This window comes from Electrona antarctica (genome assembly GCF_951216825.1).
Source record: "Electrona antarctica genome assembly, chromosome: 15".
NCBI lineage: Eukaryota > Metazoa > Chordata > Actinopteri > Myctophiformes > Myctophidae > Electrona > Electrona antarctica.
The window spans coordinates 36,398,136-36,420,429 of record NC_136796.1 but is presented as its reverse complement, the minus strand read 5'-3'; the positions used below and the strand labels follow the sequence as shown (position 1 = coordinate 36,420,429).

The 22,294-nt window shown below is 43.1% G+C and overlaps 2 protein-coding genes across 3 annotated transcripts in view; one reads left to right on the top strand and one right to left on the bottom strand.

Moving 5' to 3' along the window:
• Positions 1-4,974, top strand: part of LOC306938464 (inactive phospholipase C-like protein 2) — a 67,160-nt gene extending 62,186 nt beyond the window's left edge. Inside the window, exons 11-12 of the mRNA XM_079522657.1 lie at positions 2,131-2,240; positions 3,901-4,974. Of these exons, the coding sequence (XP_079378783.1) occupies positions 2,131-2,240; positions 3,901-4,161 (371 nt within the window). The 3' untranslated portion in view covers positions 4,162-4,974. The remainder of the gene's footprint in view (positions 1-2,130; positions 2,241-3,900) is intronic.
• Positions 4,975-10,428: 5,454 nt separating this feature from the next.
• The window catches only part of tbc1d5 (TBC1 domain family, member 5), a 46,489-nt gene continuing 34,623 nt past the window's right edge, over positions 10,429-22,294 (bottom strand). Inside the window, exons 15-22 of one of the 2 annotated variants that reach the window (XM_079522658.1) lie at positions 22,024-22,130; positions 20,561-20,646; positions 19,237-19,517; positions 16,546-16,745; positions 16,078-16,177; positions 14,824-14,903; positions 14,142-14,414; positions 10,429-12,197 (exon numbers count right to left, since the gene is read on the bottom strand). In XM_079522658.1, coding sequence (XP_079378784.1) covers positions 11,817-12,197; positions 14,142-14,414; positions 14,824-14,903; positions 16,078-16,177; positions 16,546-16,745; positions 19,237-19,517; positions 20,561-20,646; positions 22,024-22,130 — 1,508 coding nt within the window. In that variant the 3' untranslated portion in view covers positions 10,429-11,816. Of the gene's footprint in view, positions 12,198-14,117; positions 14,415-14,823; positions 14,904-16,077; positions 16,178-16,545; positions 16,746-19,236; positions 19,518-20,560; positions 20,647-22,023; positions 22,131-22,294 lie in introns of both variants that reach the window. The other variant, XM_079522659.1, reaches the window with a different exon arrangement.

The following is a 22,294-nucleotide window of genomic DNA, read 5'->3' as shown; positions in this document are numbered from 1 at the left end:
CACACACACACACACACACACACACACACACACACACACACACACACACACACACACACACACGCGCAACTCAACGCACAACTCAACGCACAACTCAACGCACAACTCTAGAGAGCCTACGGCCTGGCATACATGACACTGTTTCTCTCTGTTTATCCTTCTGTTTCGTTTGGTTTTTTTCCTCTCCCAAACGTGGTATTTCATTCCTCTCTACTGTTGATTTTGACAGAAAATGTTTGATTTTAGTTTTAGTCATAGTCTTTTGAATAGTTTTCATTTAGTTTGAGTCACATTTTAGTCACCTGGAATGTATTACTGTTAGTGTTTTTGTCTAGTTTTAGTCAACTAAATGTCATTTAGATTTAAGTCTAAATCTACATTTGATTTAGTCGACTAAAATGTATTTTGGCGGGCCTTGATGCCGTCGTAATGGCTCATTTTACGCTTGCTGAAAATAGCCGATCTACAAGCTCACAACGCGTTGTGAGCTTGTAGATCGGCTATTTTCAGCATGCAACCAAGTGTAAAAGGACTTTTACTTATAGTGGATCTCTTCTCCACTATTCCCTTCCTAACATTTTAGTCTAGTTTTTGTCACTATATTTAGTCTTAGTTTTAGTCATCATAGCTTAGTTTTTATTTAGTTTCCATTTACTTTTCGTCAGTGAAAAAAGGCAGTCGACGACATTTTTTCGTCATTGTATTAGTCGACAAAATCAACACTGGTGTGTATTTGTTGCAACCACGTTCTCGCTCCTCCTGCTCCTAACTATATGTCAAAGATTTACATTACCAGTTAGATTGACACTGAAACGATAAAGCTAGCATATACATTGTTTTTCTTGTTGTCAACATTAGTGAGGGAGCTTAGGGCCATATTTTAGAAATATGTGTGGCTGACAAAAGCACCACATTTTTTTGACGTGCTCTCCATCACCATCATCTATCTTATCTTCAAACTCACAATGTGACACATTGTGAGGTTGCTTTTTAGTTATTTATTATTTAGTGCCATTTAGAAAAGTGTGACAATTGTAGAAATCCTTTTCTTGACATTTTCAGAAACTTGACAATGGCCAAAATAGTTATGCCAGGTAACAAAATAATATATATATCTCTGATCCGGATGTCATATAACTCCATTGTTGTCCAGAATACTGTGATGAACACAGGGTATTGCACAACTTTATAAGTGACAGCGATAGTCAAACTAATTAAGACTCTGGGTGACTACACATCTTTAATGAATTCATTTTATTGAGCTGCTCTGGCTTGAACGTCGATCTCTTCTATCACCTGAGACTAAGCAGCATATGAGCACGACTTTCCTTGGACACCTACATTTCTATGTGGCAATATTTAGTTTGTGATTAAATATGCATGGCAAGCGCAGCTTCACTGACACATCTGAAAATGAAAGAACTACGCATTCGGTTACAGAACCCTGTTCAACTTCCCAAGCCATGTTATCGCTTTTTCATTCTTGCAAAAACATAACACAAACACACATTTCTCACTCTCAGGAAATAACAACACTCCTGAACAACTGATAAATGAGCACTGAAAAGACAGCATGGGGTATATATAGACTCTGGAGGCAATTAGAGAGAGCAGGGGCAGGTGAGTTCACAGGTGAACCAGCTCAGAGGATCAAGGCTCAGGGGAAATGGGGGAGGGGTCATAGTGGCTGAGCTGGTGTTTTTCCTGGAAAAGTGCAATGTCTCCATTAATAATGTCAACAATCAATTATGCAGACCAAAGCAGCAGTACACCTGTGACTTGTTTTAACTGTTTATTTTGTATATTTATTAAACAACAGGTCTTGGCTATAGCTAGATGGAACACACTTCTAAGTAGGAGATATGCATTTTATGTTGTTTTTGGGGGGCGTGTTGGCTATATTGAGAAGGAAACCTTTATATGTTTTTAATTATGCCAGCATCATGTCTTATGGTGCCTTATGTTGTATAAATAATAAAGTACCAACCTCCGCTACCCGGTGTGGTGTGTGTGTGTGTGTGTGTGTGTGTGTGTGTATGTGTGTGTGTATGTGTGTGTGTCTGTGTGTGTGTCTGTGTGTATGTGTGTGCGTGCGTGTGTGCGTGCGTGTGTGTGTGTCTCCTACTCTAGCCATGGAGTTCCATGAGAAGCTGCAGAGCCTGGCTGAGAAGGAAGGACTCAAAGGTCGAAAGGCCAGCCGAGCACTGGAACGCTTCAGCTGGAACATCACCATCCTCAAGGTCAGTGCACACACACACACACACACACACACACACACACACACACACACGCACGCACGCACGCACGCACGCACGCACGCACGCACGCACGCACGCACGCACGCACGCACGCACGCACGCACGCACGCACGCACGCACGCACGCACACACACACACAGCCTGAGGGGACACACATAACCAGGCTGTTTGGCCACTAGCTAGTTCTTCATCTCTCTCCTCAGTCTCCTGTCTGCCTCTTTCCACTCCTCTCCCAAGCTTCATGTCATCCATCATCCAGACTTTTTTTCTCCACACTTCACTACCCCTCCATCACGACTCCCACTCTCCTCTGTTCCTCTGCTCCACTACCTCCTCAATCCTGTTTTGCAAAGCCTTTTATCTGTTGTTTTGAAAAGAAGGAAAAAAAGAAAAGAAAAACGCTACTGTATATAAATGACATTTAGTGTCATTTGTCATTTGATTATATTCTTTGTTAGTATTCAGGGGCGGCCATTGCTGAGTGGGTAGAGAGGCTGTCTGGAAATCAGAACAAGGTCACAAAGACACTTACAGTAATACTGTATACCACTGTGTACCTTTTCAATTAAACAATAGGCCTAGTACTTTTTTGATATAATCGTTTGCTGATATATTTTTACACAATGTTCCATTCCACAACACATGTGTTTTTTGAAGGACAACTTCTCTACACTACCCTCGACACGCCAAAATGACTTGACTATTACAAAGTATAAAATAGAAAGTATAAAATAGGGGCTAACTTATAAGTAGCCTGGGAGGAATACTATTTCTGGCTTATATGATCCGGTCGGGAGCAGATGATATCTTACTGTATGTCATGTTGTAGTCTGGTTTGTAGTCATCCGGCCGAAACCCCCACACCAGAATCAAATCATTAACCAAAATAATTCCCTGGGCCTACCCAATAAAAGCCTTGATGTGGCGTACTGTATGTGACTGGCGAGACTAAAAAACTAACAGGGGGGGACCATCCATAACTCTAGGGGGGCACACACACACACACACACACACACACACACACACACACACACACACACACACACACACACACACAATGGTTAATCAGACTAATAGATTTAGTGCTATTTGATCATCTAAAGCAGTGGTTTTCACTTCAAGCCCATTATTTATTCTGCATTTGAGCCACGGACCACCATTTGATGACATTTAGCCTCTCAGGCCCAAGATCTTCTGGATCAGACTATAAGTGAAGAAACACAGGGAAGGTATATTAGAGAAGTCGATGGGTGGCTCTTCCAAGAGAGATTTTGTGCTCTCATTAGAAGGCGGGTGTAAGTGCCATCCAGACGTTTCTCTAATTTCTTTGAAATTGTCCATGTCTCGGAGCCATAGAGTAGAATTGGCTCGACGGTCGTCCTAAATATTTGTACTTTGAACCTCTTACTAAACTGGGATGACCAGATCTTATGTATGTCACCGCAGGCTGACCAGGTCATACCCTTCCTAGTTTGAAAGTCCTTTTGAGAAGAAGATATATATGAACCCAAATACTTTAGTCATCAACCCGTTTCAAGGGAGTGTTGTTAAGTTTTTTGATAACGTGGTTATTGTTGGATTTGCATATATTTACATATTCAGTCTTTTTTAATTAATTGATAATGCTCCATGGTGCTTGCAGGGCCAGGCTGACCTGCTGCAGCATGCCAAGGCCGAGGTGCAGGAGAACATGAAGCAGGTGGACTACGCTGCTCTGACCAGCAACCTGGCACAGGGGAGCCAGGGACACGCCACAGGAGGGTCAGGGAGTAGCCGCTCCCAGGGACACGCCACAGGAGGGTCAGGGAGTAGCCGCTCCCAGTCCCGATGCGCTCTGGAACCCACAGCAGTTCCGGACAAACCTGATGCCACTGGAGGAGGAGGAGGACGGCCTTCGGCATAGCTGCCACGCGTAGACCCAGCTTGATTCTTGGCATGACCTATCCCTTCCTCCCCAGTGTATGCCAGTGGAGCTAGATCAGTGGGTCCTGTTGCGAGCGAATAGCCCTGTCGTGGCAGCTAATAACACAAGCAGATCGCTGTGGAATTGATGGAAGGCTCTGCTGTGACGCAGAGTTCGGTTTCTTAGTTACGAGGCTATAAATGGTATTAGTGATGGACACATCGCTTGCTATAAGTCTGTGTTGACTATATGGCTCTATAAGTGACAGAGCTGTCTACAAATAGGTTTGTCTTTTTTTTTCCCTCCGGAGCTAATCTTGCAAAACCACTGGTTTTGTGATCATCATCGCAACATTTCTTGTGCTGGCTGCCATTAGTAGGAGGACGTACCATTACACTTCACACATGCATTGTTTTATAATGGAAGAGAATAGCGGTCGGATCGGGTTGAAAAACCCACAGATGACTGGTGTCACAGTCTGTGACACGAGTCCACATGGCCACATGAAGCCTGAACTCCACGCGGAGGCGGTTATTAGACGCTGTCTTGTTTTTATGAAGATGGAAAGGAGGCTGTTGAATGGGAAAGGCTTCCGAACGCAGCTGCCCTCCACCCACGCTTCTCTTCCCAGCCTCCATCATCTCCTCCACCTGCAACACAACTCACTGTCACTGTCTGCTGTGAGCGACAGTGACAAACCTGGGGGAATGAGTGCAGAAAGACGATGACAGATCGTGTGTGTGTGTGTGTGTGTGTGTGTGTGTGTGTGTGTGTATATGTGTGTGTGTGTGTGTGTGTGTGTGTGTGTGTGTGTGTGTGTGTGTGTGTGTGTGTGTGTGTGTGTGTGTGCAGGATTTAAATAGAGCATTCTGATTGTCTGATTGATATTATGTGCAATCATTATGTCCCATTCTGGATTGTAAAGGCTGGGCGAAATGACTTCAAATCAATATCACGATTATTTCAAACCTTTGCATTGATTATGCTTAATGAACGATTATTAAAAAAATATATCTATAGTGAGAATAGGCGATACACGCTCAAACGATGCAACGAGCAGAAGCTTGTTCGGCAATTTTTGTACATCACCATTGTACAATAAAGTATAATACAAGTGGTTAATTACACCAATCAATTTAGTTGATTATAAAAAGATATTTTGATTATTTGAACTTTCATGAGCAAGATTAACTCTGTTATTAGTTCTAAATATGGATATTTCAATACATTTGTGGTTGATTGCCCAGCCCTACTTGGATTATTTCCCCCCCTATAGCACTGCCTGGAGAAACTCAAACCATAGTCAAAGGATGATGTGTAAAGTCCACTGAGACTTGAATGATGTACTGTGTTCAAACTGGAGCTGCTAAATCTGCCAAGCAAAGAGAAAGCCCAGTGATGGATGAGGATATAATGCTAACATTCAGTTTGATCTCAGTCCTGTTTCAAGTCCTGTTTGCCTGCTGGTTTCAGGAAATGCACTTTCTGAAGATATTTGTGGGAATCAATAATCCTTATTGGAAATCATGAATAATTCGGGGGTCGGCTATTACCAGGTACAACTGAACTGAAGAATGTAGATAAGTGGAAAGATTTGGACTGATTTCCTCATTTATTTTTTACAACATAATTTATGCTTCGCTGTCATACATCTCCATTGAGCTTTGGGATTGCCATTGAAGTGTTATAACATTCGGATGCACTTGAAATACAAGTGCCAAATGAGACTGAATTTTTTTTTGAATGGGGAATTCAAAAGATGCCATGTTTTATAGGTTCTCTTTAACTTTTCAAAAAAATGAAATGCAGCTGAGCTGGTTTTTACGGCTCTAGCAGTGCTTCTCAACCATTTTAATTTCAAGGACCCCCCCAGTGTGACATACATTAGGCTTCGGACCCCCATTTAAATGGCATTTCTATCTCTGAGACCCCCAATTTATATTGTAAAATCACTGTTAATTTAACTCTGAGAGTGTACAAATGGAACGGGTCCATTTGGTTCCATTTGTACACTCTCAGAGTTACAGACCCACAAGGATCCATTTGGTTCCTAACTATCATTTAGCTGGGGACCCCCTGGAACTCCCTCAAGGACCCCTGAGACCACACTTTAAGAACCACTGGTCTAGGGGTTGGAATCCACCGTTGCATCCAGTCTACATATTGTGTTCAGGGGAGTGTGCTAGCTGTGCGTAGAGTACTGGTTCCTACATACTGTACTGTGTTACTGTTCAGGGGAGTGTGCTGGCTGTGCGTAGAGTACTGGTTCCTAAACATTGGGTTGGGAGACTCGGGACCCATTTGTGGGTCGCGGACACATTTTTAATGGGTCCCTTTATTTTTTGTTTCCCACATTTTGATTTTAATGATTACTATTTCAAACATTTTCAAAAAACATTCCCAAAAAAGGCAACATTTTTCATAAATTAATAACAAAATCCAATGATTTGTTTTCCAGTAATGTCGTGAATAAATGAAAGTAGTCGCTTCAAAAACAGAAAAACAAAACAAGAAGTGTTGCACCCTGCCTTTTTTTTCTTCTTACTAATTATTTGATCTGCCCAAAACATTGTGTTTATTGTCATGATTTGTCACAACAAGAGTTGGCTTTGTCCATTTTGGCTTTGTCCATTTATAGGCGTTTACCACGCCTATAAATAAATACTTTTTGAAAAGTCTATGGGGAAAATGAACATGGAATTATTTCCTGGGCCAGTCGTCTGGCGGGACTACGACTCAGGGCCCGCAAACTTTGGTCATCATAGCCACATGGAATGGGATCTGAAAAATCAAAATGATACATTTTGATCACATGACCCCAGAGATGATGTTTACCAATCTTTGTGAGTTCGAAATCTGTTGTAGTAGCAAAAAGTGTGTTTTGAAGAAGACTCACTATATGCAGAAAATGTAATCTGGCACAAACGGGGCATATAAATTGTATCATTCATAATCCAAGGAATCCAGGGGGAAAGATATGTTGATAGTAGACCTAAATCAAGAGTTACAGATTTGTTTAACTTTACAAACATTGAGACTGGTCGCACCAGGTGACTGTTTCAAGTAATCAATTCCTAACAGACCTCCAAACCTGTTGTTTTGGAGAGCGCTGTGCATAGAGCCTATTTGCTGAGGTTTGGACAAAATCGATAGAAGTAACAAGAAATGTGCCATTATGTGCAAAAATCTGTCTCATGGAATAAATGGTCTGGCACGAGGACTCGGAATTCCCTGTGGTTTGGGGTCCTTCAACATAGTTCCCCTTCGCTTGTGTCCCAACTTAAAAGGTACTTTAAGCGATTTTCTTTGGTTAAAATAAGTGTTAAAACGCTCTAAATGACAGTACTCATTGCTATAGTGTTTGTTCAATAACAGGAGTCTCCATGTCTCTCCAGCTTTTTATTAAACAGAAAATGCATTTTCAGAAACTGAAACTGGGATACCAATTTTCTCCAATCAGGATAGAGAACGCAGTCAGGATACAGATTAAACAAGTGGAATTGTAAGTGATGACACAGAGAAATGAGCAGACACAATTTGGAACTGGAACAGTATAAAAGTGAAGCTCATGAATGGCTACTCTCTCCTGATTGGCTGCAATTTTGTCACCTACCTGAAAATGTATTTTCTGTTTATTAAAGAGCCGGAGAGACAGGGAGACCTCTGTTACTGAACAAACACTCTATAGCAATGATTACTATCAGAGAATATAGTGATTTAACTTTTAACAAAAATAATTTTGTTTTAACCAAAGAAATATCACGTAAGGTAACACCTCCTCCCACAGCTACTTTAGATCTCCATCCGGGTCCCTTCATGTTCCTCTGCTTGTGCCCTCTCTTATCATCATCAGGAGACTGTGAGAGCCTGTGACGACAGCACTGTTAAGAGCGCACAAATGGAACCAGCTCCCTTTGGGCCCATTTGTGCACACTCGGTATTGTCATGTACTGAATCCTACTGAAGTGTCTTGTAAGCGAAGCACTGAAAACCATTTTTATTGTACCTGCTCACACCGTTGTGCAGAAACGACATGCAATGCTTTATTCCAGAAGTTGGTTAAGCTATTACCTTGTTCTGTGTAACAGTGTTGGCTAAATGTAAAGAGATGAATGAGCGCAGAGTCCGATACGTTCTGTATTTTTGTGTGTTTCTAAACACAAGCTGGAAATCAGTGTTAATCAATCAAACACCATTATCAAATGCAGTATTCCTTGCCTTTGCCTTATAGGGGAAATACTTTGAGCAATGCTTACATTATGTGCAAAAAAAAAACCAACAACAAAAATCTGTATATTTTAATATGTGATTCTAACCTTTTCCCTGCAGAATATGAAAAGTATTTTACGTAACTTATTTATCCTGAAAGACCACATTCCATTTCAGTGTGTATTTGTGTGTTGTAAACTAGTTGGCAAGATTTAGTGCAAATAATTATATTTCATTATTAAATCAGCCAAATGGGAAATAAATAAATAAAACTATGTCTTAACCAGTGTTGTTTTTGGCAGCAATTTTTGATTTTAGTTTTAGTCACATTTTCACCAGGAATGTCTTAGTGTTAGTCTACGGCTGATTTAGTCAACTAAAATGTATTTTGTCGGGCCTTGATGCCGTCGTAAGGACTGATTTTACACATGCTGAAAATAGCCGATCTACAAGCAACCAAGTATAAAATGACTTATACTGGATCTCTTGTCCAATATAGTCCCTTCCTAACATTTTAGTCTAGTTTTTATTTGTTGACGAAATTGTCAATATATTTAGTCTTAGTTTTAGTCATCATGGCTTAGTTTTCATTTAGTTTGTCAGTGAAAAAAGGTAGTCCGCCTCACAGCTAGAAGGTCCTGGGTTCGATTCCCGCTGGGGACGCTGTGGGCGCTGGGTGGCGTGTTCCCTCCTCCGCGTCATCAGTGCCCATACCCGAGGTGGGGTTGGCAAAAGGGCCTTTCTGTGTGGAGTTTGCATGTTCTCCCCGTGTCCCCTAGGGTAGGTACCCTCACAAAAACATGCAGTAATCCTGGTCTCTAAAAAAACCTCCCCCTGGCCAGCCGGGGCGCCTGATGGAGGGGAAAGGAACTGGTCGGAATAACGTGTTCCTTCCACGCGCTACGTCCGGCCAGGGAAATTCCCCCCTGTCAGATGAAAAGAAGCAGCTTGGACTCCTCATGCATAGAAGGAGGCATGAGGTCAGTCCGCTGCCCCCCCAGGTTGGCAGAGGAAGTGTAGGGCCCAGGATTACATTAGATAATTGGCACTGGGTGAAAAAAAACTGGGTTACAAAATCGTGGGATAAAAATTTAAAAAAAGGTAGTCGACGAACATTTTTCATCAGTTTTAGTGGACGAAATCAACACCGGTAAAATATCTTTTTGCCACAGGAAATCTACTACTCCCGTGTTGTTGCTCCGAGTGGGGTTGGATGAGAGATTACGCACTACATGAAACACTTTAGCTTTGATGCTCTGCTTGCAGTTCCACTTAATCAAGAGTTCCCAGAAGTTGCTCGCTAGCTCTCGCATCAACCCCATTCAGGACGGGAACCCCTTTTGGCGTTTTAAGCATTATGTTATGCTTTAGCTATTGAAAAATAGATCTACAAGCTCATAGTGCGGCACCGAGTGTAGCGCTACGAGCTTGTAGATCTTGTAGATCTGTGGAGCAAATCTTTGAATATATATTTCTTTGCTGGGGGGGGGGGGGGGGGGGGACACACGACGACAGACAACATATATTCAGATGGGGGTCCGCAGCCAAATACAGATAATTCTGGGGGACTTGAAAAAGGTCGAGCACCGCTGACATAGAAACATGGGTTTTTCAGAAAACGGTCTCTAATGGGTTAAAACACAAGACTCTCATTGAATGAATTTGCACAAATCTTTAGGCATTAATCATGGTCCTAACTAACCAAATCTAATGTTAATCTAATGTTAACTTATCGGACGTGCACAGCCACACACACACAGCCGCACAGCCACACACACACACACACACAGCCGCACACAACCAAACAGACGGTGACTATTCCGCAGGATGAAGATCCAATGTTCTTTTTATTTGTCTATTGTTGCTCACATTGGATGGTTGACTAGAGGGACAGTTTGTGGGCACTGCTTTTAGACAGCGACCACAGGAAGCAGGAACCCAATGACATGAGAAACAACTAAAACAGAAGGTAAAGTAAACCCTCAGCTATTAAACCACCACATAAAAAAAGTTACCATGGAATCGATTCTTTGTAAAATAAATGGAAAACAAACAAAATGACCTTAATACATAATTTAATCATTCTTGCGCAGGAAATGTTGATCTATCGGTTAAAATATGCTCTTAAAAAAACCTAAACAAAAATAACTAAACAAACAAACAAAGGGTCTTGGTTGAGAGAGGACAGCGTGGTTTGAGGCACTGGTTTTTCAGGAGATTTCAGGAGGAACTTTCCCCTAGACCACCAACACAGTATTAAGACAGACAGCGGCAATGGGACACCATTCTGAAGCCTAATTCATACTTTTAAAATGTGTTTTTCCGCTTAAAATATTTTTCCGCAAAGTCACAGAGACTCGCAACGAAAGAATAAATTAGGCTTTTAGGGTTGAATATCAAGACAGAAGACGGAGGTAATGCGTGTATCCTCTCAAGAGAGGACACACAGACAAGACATTATACACAGAGAGAGGTATGGCAAGAGCTCCACCATCAGGGGAAGCATGGTTATTAAACTCCCAACAAAATACATCCGAGCTCAGCAAAGCCCCCGAATCAATTGATAAATGCAGCTCAAACTCTTGAGGAGCAATAATGCGGGTGTCTCAGAAACGGAGTCCAATGGCGCCCTCCGTTGGTAGAACAGAGAGGCGCCACAAAGTCCAAGGACAGACAGGAGAGGTAAGAGGACAGCATATACAGCCATGGGGGTTATACAGGATTTTAAAGTGTCGTGACATGACCAATTAAAGAGATTATAAGGTATATGTGACTAAATCTGACTGTCTGAGGTCAGCCCAGCCCAGCCAGCTCAGTGTCTCAGTTCACATGTGCAAACATTTCATCTTCAACGTTCAGCCCCCCCCCTCGCTGATCTCAGGTCTAATTCCCCCCGTTTTACATCCTCAATGTATGATTAGGTATTGAGGAGGGAGGAAGGAAGGAGAGAGAGAGAGAGAGAGAGAAAGGGGGGGGGGGGGGGGGGGGGGGAGTGTACAGTAATTGGCTATATGCACACACACACACGCCATTTTGTAAAGAACTTGGGCCACTTCCCTGTCACCGATGATACAAATTAAGGCTCTGTTCTATTTAGTGTGCAGTGGTTCTGAGAGCATACAAATGGAAGCAAATGGACCCTTTACAGGTCCATTTGTACACTCTCAGGAGTTACACAACCGTACGGGGCCATTTGGAACCCACTCAAGGACACTTTTGAGACCCACTGGTGTAGCAGAGTGTTCCCAGTGAGCCAACATGCACAATAGCAGCACCCCGACTCGGTTTGACCAGAACGGAACAACAGAGCCTTCATTAGTATCATCGGTAACACCTGTGAAGGAAGCAGGGAAGTGGCCCCCAAGTTCTTTCCAAAATGGCCGTGCGTGCATAATTATAAGCCCCATTAGCCATGGGGATCAGAGAGCTTTTTGGGGCCAATTGGCTCACAGGTCGTTGGGGTTGACGATGGTGAAGTCGGAGTCCTTGCTGTGCGTGGAGCCCTCATCGGGGCTGGAGGAGCCCGACGTTCCCGCCGTTGCAACCATCAGCGGGTCGTGGAGGGGCCCTGCGGCCGCGCCCTCCGGCTCCATCCGCACCACCAGGCTGCGGCCGCCGCCCCTGTGCCGGACGGGAGGAGGGGTGGAGGTGCTGCTGCGCTCTGAGCCCAGCCCACCTCCATCATCTCCTCCTCCTCCTCCTCTTCCTCCCCCGCCCGCCCCTCCTCCTCCTCCACCCTCGGAGGCCTGCAGGTCTCCGTCCTGAGACACCAGGATGTAGTCGTCCCAGTTCTTGCCGCCATCGGAACCCAGGGATGACGACGCCACCTAGGAGGCACAAAAACAGAACGATATAGGTCTTGGCGATAAGCCATTTAGGGCCGAGACCAGATTCTACAAAATGTCTTCTAAATCCTCAGTTTTCTGATTGAGCCATCATTGACCATATTCATGCTTCATTTTCTCTCATTTCATACTCGGGGTATGAGTGCGAGCAAGCAAAACGGCCAATGTACGGTATGAATAATCAATTGCGGGGCGCCTCTTTAGATTATATATTAGACATCAGTGCTAAAACAGTGGATACCCCTAAAACCCACTATAGGGTTAGTTGGATTAATGGGTGCCGGACTATTGGGTCTAACGCTATGCACCCAGAGAAAAGACACATAAAACAGGAAACCCCAGCTTTGTGTTTTACTGAACCAAACCTCAATTAATTGGTACCACCTGGAATCAAAAAGAACCCCCCCCCCCCCGCCCCATCTAGGCTGGGCAAAACATTTTGCTGAGTGGCAAAACATTGAGTAGCATGGAGCATTGGAGTTTAAAAGCACATACCACCCGTTTCTAAATTGCACATAATGCAGGGAGGAGGCAGGACATTGCGTTATTGTAATGTAAACGAGCGCTTCCAAACTCTGACAAAATAATCACCTGCATGGAATTCATGGACAGAAAGTAGCTAGAAAGAGGATAATTCACACTTTCCGTACAGCTGCAATGTTGGCGAGTTTAACGTTGTTTAATGCAATCAGATAGGATTTTTCTATTTGGATGAATGGGCTGTCATGGCAGGTCAGTAGGCGTTTCCGGGTACGATGATGTCACGCGCATAGCCTCTAAATGTCTCTTTGAAATGTAGCAGAAAGTCATGAGCTTGCAAAAGAAGAAAAGGAAAACAGAAACCCCTCAAAACATTTACTTTAGTACAGTACCCGAGTAAATGTACTGTACTGTACTGTACATTTCACTGTCCACCAGTCTAGCTTCTAGCTAGCACTGCTAGCTAAGGCTGCAAAAATCGATTAATCGTAATCGATTATTCAATTAGTTGCCAACTAATCGAATCGGCAAGTAATCGCTGGAGTCTTTTGCAATTAATTGAGTGTTTTTACACGTAACCATGGTTTTTCCAGTGTTAAATGTAACTGAGCTAAAGAGGAGGGAGCCATCTCTCTTCCCTTACACTCTGCTGATAGTTGCAGCACATGCACAGTAGCGACTGCAAAGCAAAATAGCACACATAATAGTGGCTTTATTTGAATAGCAGCCTAATCAGCAGCTGAGCAAAATATGTTTTTTTGAATGAAATATTCATCTTTAATGTCTAAAAGAACGTAAAATCAAATTTCAAGGTGACTAAATGAGTGCCATAATCCGACTAATCCAGTGGTTTTCAACCAGTGGTCCTTGAAAGGGTTCCAGGTGGTCCCCAGCAAAGTGATGGAGTTGGTAACCAAATGGACCATTAATTAGATCTTAAACTCTTGAGGGCGTAAAATGAAACCAAATGGCCCCATTAAAATGAAACCAAATGGACCCGTATGGGACTATGGGTCCATTTGGTTTCATTTTACGCTCTCCAGAGTTACATTATTGTTAAACATCTGCATTACTTACTTTAAAAAGAAGTCGACACAATTAGAGAATGTAGAATAATTGTTATGTTGATCAACATTTGCCTGTTATTAATATTATATCTCTCCTAATGGTACCAACATCAATACATCATGGAATTGTGGACAAAATCTTATTTTTTATCTTAACAACAAAATATTCTTTAGTTTTGGGACTGAGAGGCTAAATGTCATCAAATGGTGGTCCGTGGCTCAAATGCAGAATAAATAATGGGCCTCGATATGAAAAGGGTTGAGTAACCACTGGACTAATCGATTAAATAAATCGGCAGATTAATCGATTATGAAAGTAATCGTTAGTTGCAGCCCTACTGCTAGCCTTATTAACCTGCTACTGTTGTGTTGTCTGCACCTGTTCGTCCTCTTCCTCCTTCTCCTCGTCGTCAGCGCTGCCGCCGGTGCCGTCTTGGTCCGAGTCGCCGCCCTGGCGGCCCTGATGCTGGCCGAGGTGGTCTGCTGCGGCGTCGGGGGGGGCGTGCTGGCGGTGGCTGTTGGCCAGCAGCTGCTGCTGCATGGCTGCATGCGTGGACGTGTAGTGGTCGTCTGCGATGGTGATCTCCTCGTTCTCCTCCGCCTCCAGCTGGCTCTGGTTGAAACGCAGCGAGCCCTTCAGGATGTCCTTGATCTGTGGGCGGGATGGACGAGCCAATGTCGTTTAGGTTAATAACCCATTCAGACCCCAGATCAGATTCTACAAAATGTCTTCTAAACCATGACGGTTTTCTGGAAAAACACCATGTTTCAGTGGTGCTGAAACCATTTCATGTCAAGGACCCCGAAAATGTTATGTATTTGGCCGTCAGTTTTCCAAAATAGCAGATCTACAAGCTCATAGATCTACTAAGTTTAAAATAATGGATAAAGTGGTTAAAAGATAGATAAAGTGGTTATCTATAATGTGACACGGATGCGTCTAAATGGATTAAGTTAGTTTGCGAATAATGTCCATTTCTAAAATACTTGGGGGGACAATTGGTCCTCACAGTTAGAGACCCCCCCCCCCCCCCCCCCACCCCACCCACACACACCCCTACCTGTTTAAGACCTGCCAGCGACACCAGAACCTCGTCCTCTTTCTCCAGGTGCTCCTGCAGAATAACTTCCTGGATCTTACCTGTGAGACAGAGGTAAACAGCTACAGGTCACACTGAGGCTAGCCTGGGGTCCACCTATGCGTTCTATGGCATAGGCAGCTCCCGGCAGGATGCGCCGGGAGAATCTAGACGCAGCTGCGCGACATGAGACTAATTAATTAGAGCGACAGAGATGTGTGTGTGTGTGTACGGGTGTGCGTCAATTTAACAAAGGTGCAAGACGATCAGAAATCAGCAGAGAGTGATCGACGTTTGCGCTACTCTATGCCGAAATGAAGTGGACTCAATCCCAGACTTTTTTTCTTTCTCCCTGAAAATAGAAACGGCTGGGTTTCCGAGGCAACACTGAGGCAAACAGACAGATTATAATAATGGACCCTTCGCCAAACTCCACTCCAAAAACAATAATTGCTTTTACTATTTCAATTGGCATTGGACAATTATTGTCCAATGCCAATTGAAATAGTTTAGCAACGGTTGCTTAGCCGCGCAGAGCTTCCGTCATCGCATAGCTGGCAATGTGATTTTGCATGACTGCGTTGTTGAACACATGTAGTACACAGCTTAATGTTAGGAAAGTTAGACGACTCACCCACCCAGGTGATGGCAATAATACTAAACACCGTAGTCTTACTGTGCATTACATTTAAAAAAACTAAAGCTGATTGAGTTGGATACCGTTTCTCACTAACATTTCCTCGTATTTCTAGTTCATTGAAATAATGTCATGTACAGCATAGCCTACTGCAGGCCTTGTTGACTAGATTTAGAAGACATTTTGAAGCTCTTCCTACTGAAATGATCGATTATTTATATGGAGAAATCCTGTCATTGAACTCAATGGGTGAGAAGCACAGCTTGCTAGACCTTGGTCTGGCAGAGTGGAGTGGGTGGGGCTTAGCGAAGGGTCCATTCCTGATACCGGGTGACTCAATTCAAATGTGAGGGTTGCTGCACACACGCGCACACCGGCATGCAGTCAGTTTAGAGCAGTGATTACCAACCGTTTCTGAATAAGGGCTTACACATCTGACTCCAAGTATGTTTGACTATGTTGGCTTGGATCAATGCAACCAACATAGAATACGTTAAGTTACTATTTAGTGGCATCGCTATGAAAACACGATTGTCGGGGGTTTTAAAAGAATAAATACCATGACATTATCGTTATATCAATTAAAATGGTGGACTCACAGATATGCGTGTTCATCATCTTGGCACAGTATTTGCTCATGGCCTCCAGGTCGTTGATCTGACCCTGCAGGAAGGACACCTGGGCCTCCAGGTCCTCGTCCTGATGAGCGAACACACACACACACACACACACACACACACACACACACACACACACACACACACACACACACACACACACACACACACACACACACACACACACACACACACACACACACACACACACACACACACACACACACACACACACACACACACACACACACACACACACACACACACACACACACACACACACACACACACACACACACACACACACACGATGGAAGGAAGGTAAATAAAGGGCAGGGAAAAGAGATGAGTGAAAGATGCTTTCAAAAAAGCTTTATATCCTATACAACATGTATATAATGATGCAATGGCCTAAAGACAGACAAGCGGAGGGCAGGAACACAGACTCACGCTCTCTCTCTTGCCCATGGACTTGCTGAGGGAGCGCGAGCGGCTGATGGCGAAGAACGAGTCCTTCTTGGTGGCAGAGAGGGGCGGCGACGAAGTGCTGACGTCACTCGGGCCCCTGGACAGGGGGAGGGGCGGCGAGGCCGCGCCGTGGCACAGGCTCTCTGTGCTGGGGGAGGAGCTTAGTGTCCTGGAGGTTTGGCCTAGGAAAGGGAGCAAGGGAAGGGAGCAAGGGAAGGGAGCAAGGGAAGGAGAGAGACATTGAAAGCAAAAAATAGAGATGAACAGAGACAGAGGGGACAGATGGAGTGATATACGGTAAAATGCAGAGATGTTTTTTTTAGACAAATTAAGCCATTTAGGACCGGAACGCATCTGTGTCGCTTAAGCTTTTAACCACTTTAACCATTATTTTAAACTTTAGCTGTTGAAAAATAGCAGATCTACAAGCTCGTAGCACGGCACTCTGCATTACGAGCTTGTAGATCTGCTATTTTTCGAAAAATCGTGAAAATGTGTGCAATTCTAGGAATATATATTCCTTCACAGCAAACGTTTTTAACTCATAACTTTGCTTCTGGGGCGGTCCCTGGAACAACATAGTTTCAGATGGGGGTTGGCAGCAAATTACATATAATTTCTGGGGGCCTTGACATGAAATAGTTTGAGAACAGCTGACATAGAAACTTCATTCAGAAACTTATTTCAGAAAACAGTCAAGATTTAGAAGACATTTTGTAGAATCTATACTAGAGTCAGGTCCAAAATGGGTTAAAAGTAAATACAACACTGCAATACACTGTATATAAACGATCTAGAGATTTTTAGACAAATTAAAGAAAAAAAACAAAGCCATCTTTATCCAAAGTCGAGGTCAACATGCTCAGCATTTTTATACATGACAGGATGTTAATTGATTAACTGTATCATACAGTCCACCTGTATGGAAGCATGATGTATTCTGCTACTCAATTATTCAGGCTTTTCCTTTTACTTGTCACCCATCTATTGCTCACAAAGATATGCAAGTAAGTCTTTCCTCATCTCATCTTGTCACATGTATTTGGCCATCTGCTGGCTAAATGTGAGTATTACATGCAGACTATGGGGTCTACAATAATAGTAAAAGATATTTTAAGATTGGTTAGCATCGAGGGGTGCAATAGTAGGTAATCAAACTGATCTATTTAATCAATCATAAAAAAGCTCAATGATCGATAATAAAATCAAAATCAATGCCTTATTTTGGGCATGTGCACATGTATTTTTTAAATTGAAAAACTAGAATTAGTGAAAACAGCTGATCCAAAAGCTTACAATGCGTCGCGAGGTGACACATTGTGAGCTTGTAGATCAGCTACTTTCACTAGTCTTGCAGGACACTGTTGTGCAACAAAGTATGAAATATACAGGTCCATCTCAATGAATTAGAATATTGTGTAAAAGTTCATTTTCTTCCGAAATATAATTCAAAAAGTGAAACTTTCATATATTCTCAATTCATTGTGCATAAAGTATTTAAAACCTTTTTTTGTTTAAATCTTGATGATTATGGCATACAGCTCATGAAAATCTAAAAATCCCATCTCAATGAATTAGAATATTTTACGAGACCACTAAAAAAAATGATTTTTTTAAACGAGAAATGTCGACCAACTGAAAAGTATATTAAAACTCATTCTAGGCCAAGTACTTATTTGACTTCTTTTAACATATAGCCATCCAGGCCAAAGACATTTTTAAAGTTTATTTTTAATCTTACAACTCTCTTTCTAAAAAAACAGAACAAATCTATGTTAGCCTGTGCTGAACTATTGCTACTGCCATTTAGCTATGTATGAGTTAATCATTAACTCATCATCATCATTAACTGTTAATGTATGCAGTCAATACTTGGTCTGGGCTACTTTTGAACACATTATTTCGTCAATGGGGTGTGGCATGGAGGTGTCAGCCTGTGGCACTGTTGAGGTGTTGGAATACCTTTGAAATTAATAACAGCCGTAAATTAATTTGTATTGTTCAGTCTTATGTCTCACACCTTCCTCTTGACAATACAACCTAGATTCTGTGTGGGGTTCAGGTCAGGCCAGTTGGCTGGTTAGTTAAGCACAGTAATACCATGGTCAGTACACCAGTTACTAGTAGTTTTGGCTCTGAGGGGAAGGGGTCAAGTGCTGCTGGAAAAGGAAGATCAGCATCAACATAAAGCTTGTCAATGTACGGAGACACACAGTGCTGTAAAATATAATAGATGGTTGTGTTCTCTGGACATGACAAAACACAGTGATGATTTAGGCCATGTTATCTGCTGGTGTTGATCCACTGACAGTGAAAACTTAACAATGGTTTCAACACAGCCATCTTTTTAGAGTACACTGTGCTTCAGTATGTTGACAAGCTTCATGGACATGCTAATTTTCCTTTCCAGCTCGGTTTGGCACCTGCCCACAGTGCCAAAACTACTAGTAACTGGTGTACTGACCATGGTATTACTGTGTTTAACCTGAACAGAATTGAAAATGGTGGACCCGGTTGTAAACAAGTGTAATGCTTTATAATGGTGTCATCCAAAGTAACAGTATTTGTATTGACTGCATACTGTTAACCCATTCAGAACGGGAACCCCGGGCCCTTTTGGTTAAATAAAATGTTCAATCAATCAGAGTGTCGCAGCGAGCATCACCTGCCTACCTTTACTGAGGTGAACGGGCATGCTCTCAGATTTGAGCAGTCGGTAATGCGGCGACTGGGGGTTACTCTGCGTCTGCAGAGGGGCGTTGGTCGACGGGGCGTCGGACAGTGGGCGCGGAGGAGGAGGCGTGGTGGCGAAGCTCGGGATGGAAGAGCCGTGCACCTCACTGTTGATTGGCTGGACGCCCACGCCTCCCGCGATGGCCGGGGCGATGAGCTTCCTGCCGAAGTTCAGGAGACTGTTCGACACCTTGTTGATGTTCAGAGGGGCTGTCTTGGCACTGGCATTGGGAGGAAGGTTGAGACGAAGAAGATAAACGTGAGAAACAGATCTAAACTAGAGGGGCACAGGTCTCCACCAGGCCAGGTCAGGTTATTGTGGCCTCCTGGTGGCGCTATTATAGGCCAATGTGAAAAGGGTGGGATTTATTCCTCAGCCTAGTAGGAAAGTGCTTGAAATTGTTCATGATTTGAGGCTTTTTGTTCAAAACGGGGCAATCCTGAAACATCGGACAGATCCATCTTGAGCACACGACTAAGGTTCAAGGTTCACTTTGTCATTTCACATGTTTGCACATACAGTTTAAAACGAAAATTGTACTCAGGACCAGCAGTGTATATTAAAACCTCTCAATAAAAGAAGAATAAGCATAAAATGCCGAAGTGCAGTGCATTAAAACTGAGCAGCAAATTCAAAAATATTAAAAACAGCTAAAGTGCATGTTATTTGACTTAAGAGTTCAGTAGACTATAGATACTGTGTAATGACGTGCGGGATTTTTGGACAGAATCTGGAGGAGTAATATAAAAAAATGTGTTTTACAAAAGTCTGCCTCCTGGTGGCGCTTTAAAAGGCAGATGTGAAAAATGCAGGTCAAATGTTTGTCCTTGGCCTCTAGGGAGTGTGCATGCAACGTTTCACACAGATCGGTGCAGTTACAGCCGGTAGAAATTGAATGAATTTGTAGTCCCCGTGAATCTCTATTGCAGAAAGTGTCTAAGTTCAAGTACAGGAAGTAAAGGGCTACAGGAAGTGCCGGTAGGCTGGAGTCTGGACAACATGTACGTAGCACTGCTGTACTTCCAGTGAAACACTTTCGACAAGTACTTCGATAAAAATGGTTAACTTAACCGCTAAAAAGAAAATAATAATAATAATCTAAATTATTCTCAAAATAGCCAATCTATATAAACTGACAACGCGTCGCAGCCCATTGAGCTCGTAGATCTGCAGTTTTCTAAATATTTTAAATGCCCCGAATTGGGACGTCAGGGCTACAGTGGTTAAGAGCTACAGTATGCACTGCAGTGAGACTGTTATTACCGGGTCTTGTTCACCAGGTCGGCCCCTCTGGTCTTGTAGTAGTCCAGGTTCTGCTGGAACTGGTAGTTGACGGGTCGAGGATTGTTCTAGAATAGAACGAGAGGGAATAATAAATTACCTGGACGGCGCTACGAGATCTTATCCTTGTGTGTGTCATTTTCTTTTCAGCTCATTACAGGACTTTGTGGGGAAAACAAACAAGCACCATTCAATGTCATTGAGTACGAGCAAGTCACATCCGATGGCACGCCAGACAAAATAAGGAGGGGATGTGGGCTGACATTTGTGTATGCCCAGCGAGCAGACAACCGTCTAAAACACACCCTTTGTATTTGGGACTGGGCGTCTATGAGCTGATCAGTCTCATAGTTGTGCACCCGCCCAATGATACAGCAAAATATGTTTTCCAAAATAGTAAAAAAGGAAAAAAAGAAAAGGGGCTTAGCACTGACAAAAATAGGGCCCTGCATGCGTCGGTGGTCAACAGGAGATGGTGTGTGTGTGTGTGCCCAGAGAAATATGGCAAGGGTCAACGAACACACAAATGCACACATGCACACACAGAGGGGATGTGTTGTGTATGGGCCTTACTTTGGATGTTGGGTGCATGACAGAGGCATACGGCATGGGAGAGAATGTGTGTGAGAAAGAGTGCAAGTGAGGGAGTGAATAAGTAAATGTGAGAGAGAGAGAGAGAGAGAGAGAGAGAGACATCATGAGAGAATGAGACATCATGAGAGAATGAGACATCATGTGTGGAATAATTGCAGTGAAGTGGTTGAGTAAACAAAATGTACAGCAAAGAGTGGAGTTGGACCAACTAAAATCAGGGATGGGCAACTTTGACGATGGAGAGGGCCACTATATTTCCACACTCACTCCAGAGGGTCACATTGCATATTACTGTCGAAGCAAAAATAGCCGATCTACAAGCTCAAAACGAGCTTGTAGATCGGCTAGTTTTGCAATATTTGAATTGAAATCCTGAATATTATTTTTGCCATTTTTGAATTGGAATCCTGAAAAGTAACCTTTTTATTTAACTTCAAATGCATTTAGTTATAGTTATATGTTAACTTGTTTATGAACTAAATACAAATACATTGGACATTATTATCCTGCGGGGCCCAAGCCCCCAGAAGGGCTGGCCAACGTTGAAGCTGCCACTACCTACTGGTCAAAAGTGGAACTGCAGCACGTTCATGGAGGTGGACGGACGTTCAGTGGCATCATGTGCGTCAACCCTGACCTCAAATTTGAGGTCCGCTCTCAACTTTCGCTCGCTTGAGCCATTGAGTTATAAATGGTACTCCCGGCAGTCTTCCAGGTGCTTCGAAACGCCACTGAGCAACTCTTGTTGCTCAGCCCCAGGGGCCACAGTGGCCCCTGGGGCCGCCAGTTAATGCACATGTATGAACTAAATGAGCTAAATGAGAAACAAACCGCAGTGGTGCATGCCTTACCTTGGGATCTCGGAGAAACAGAGCTTTGTGTAGTAGAGCGTGGATATCCCCCACAGGAGGGTAGTGCATTAGCAGGCCCAGGCACGTCTGGAAATTACTAGCTATCACTGCAAGACACACACATACATTATCACCAAAAGGCATAAATACTCATCAGCAAACGGTGTTGATTTTGTCGACTAAAACTATGACGAAAAATGTTCGTCGACTACTTTTTTTCCACTGACGAAAATAAATGGAAACTAAATGAAAACTAAGCCATGATGACTAG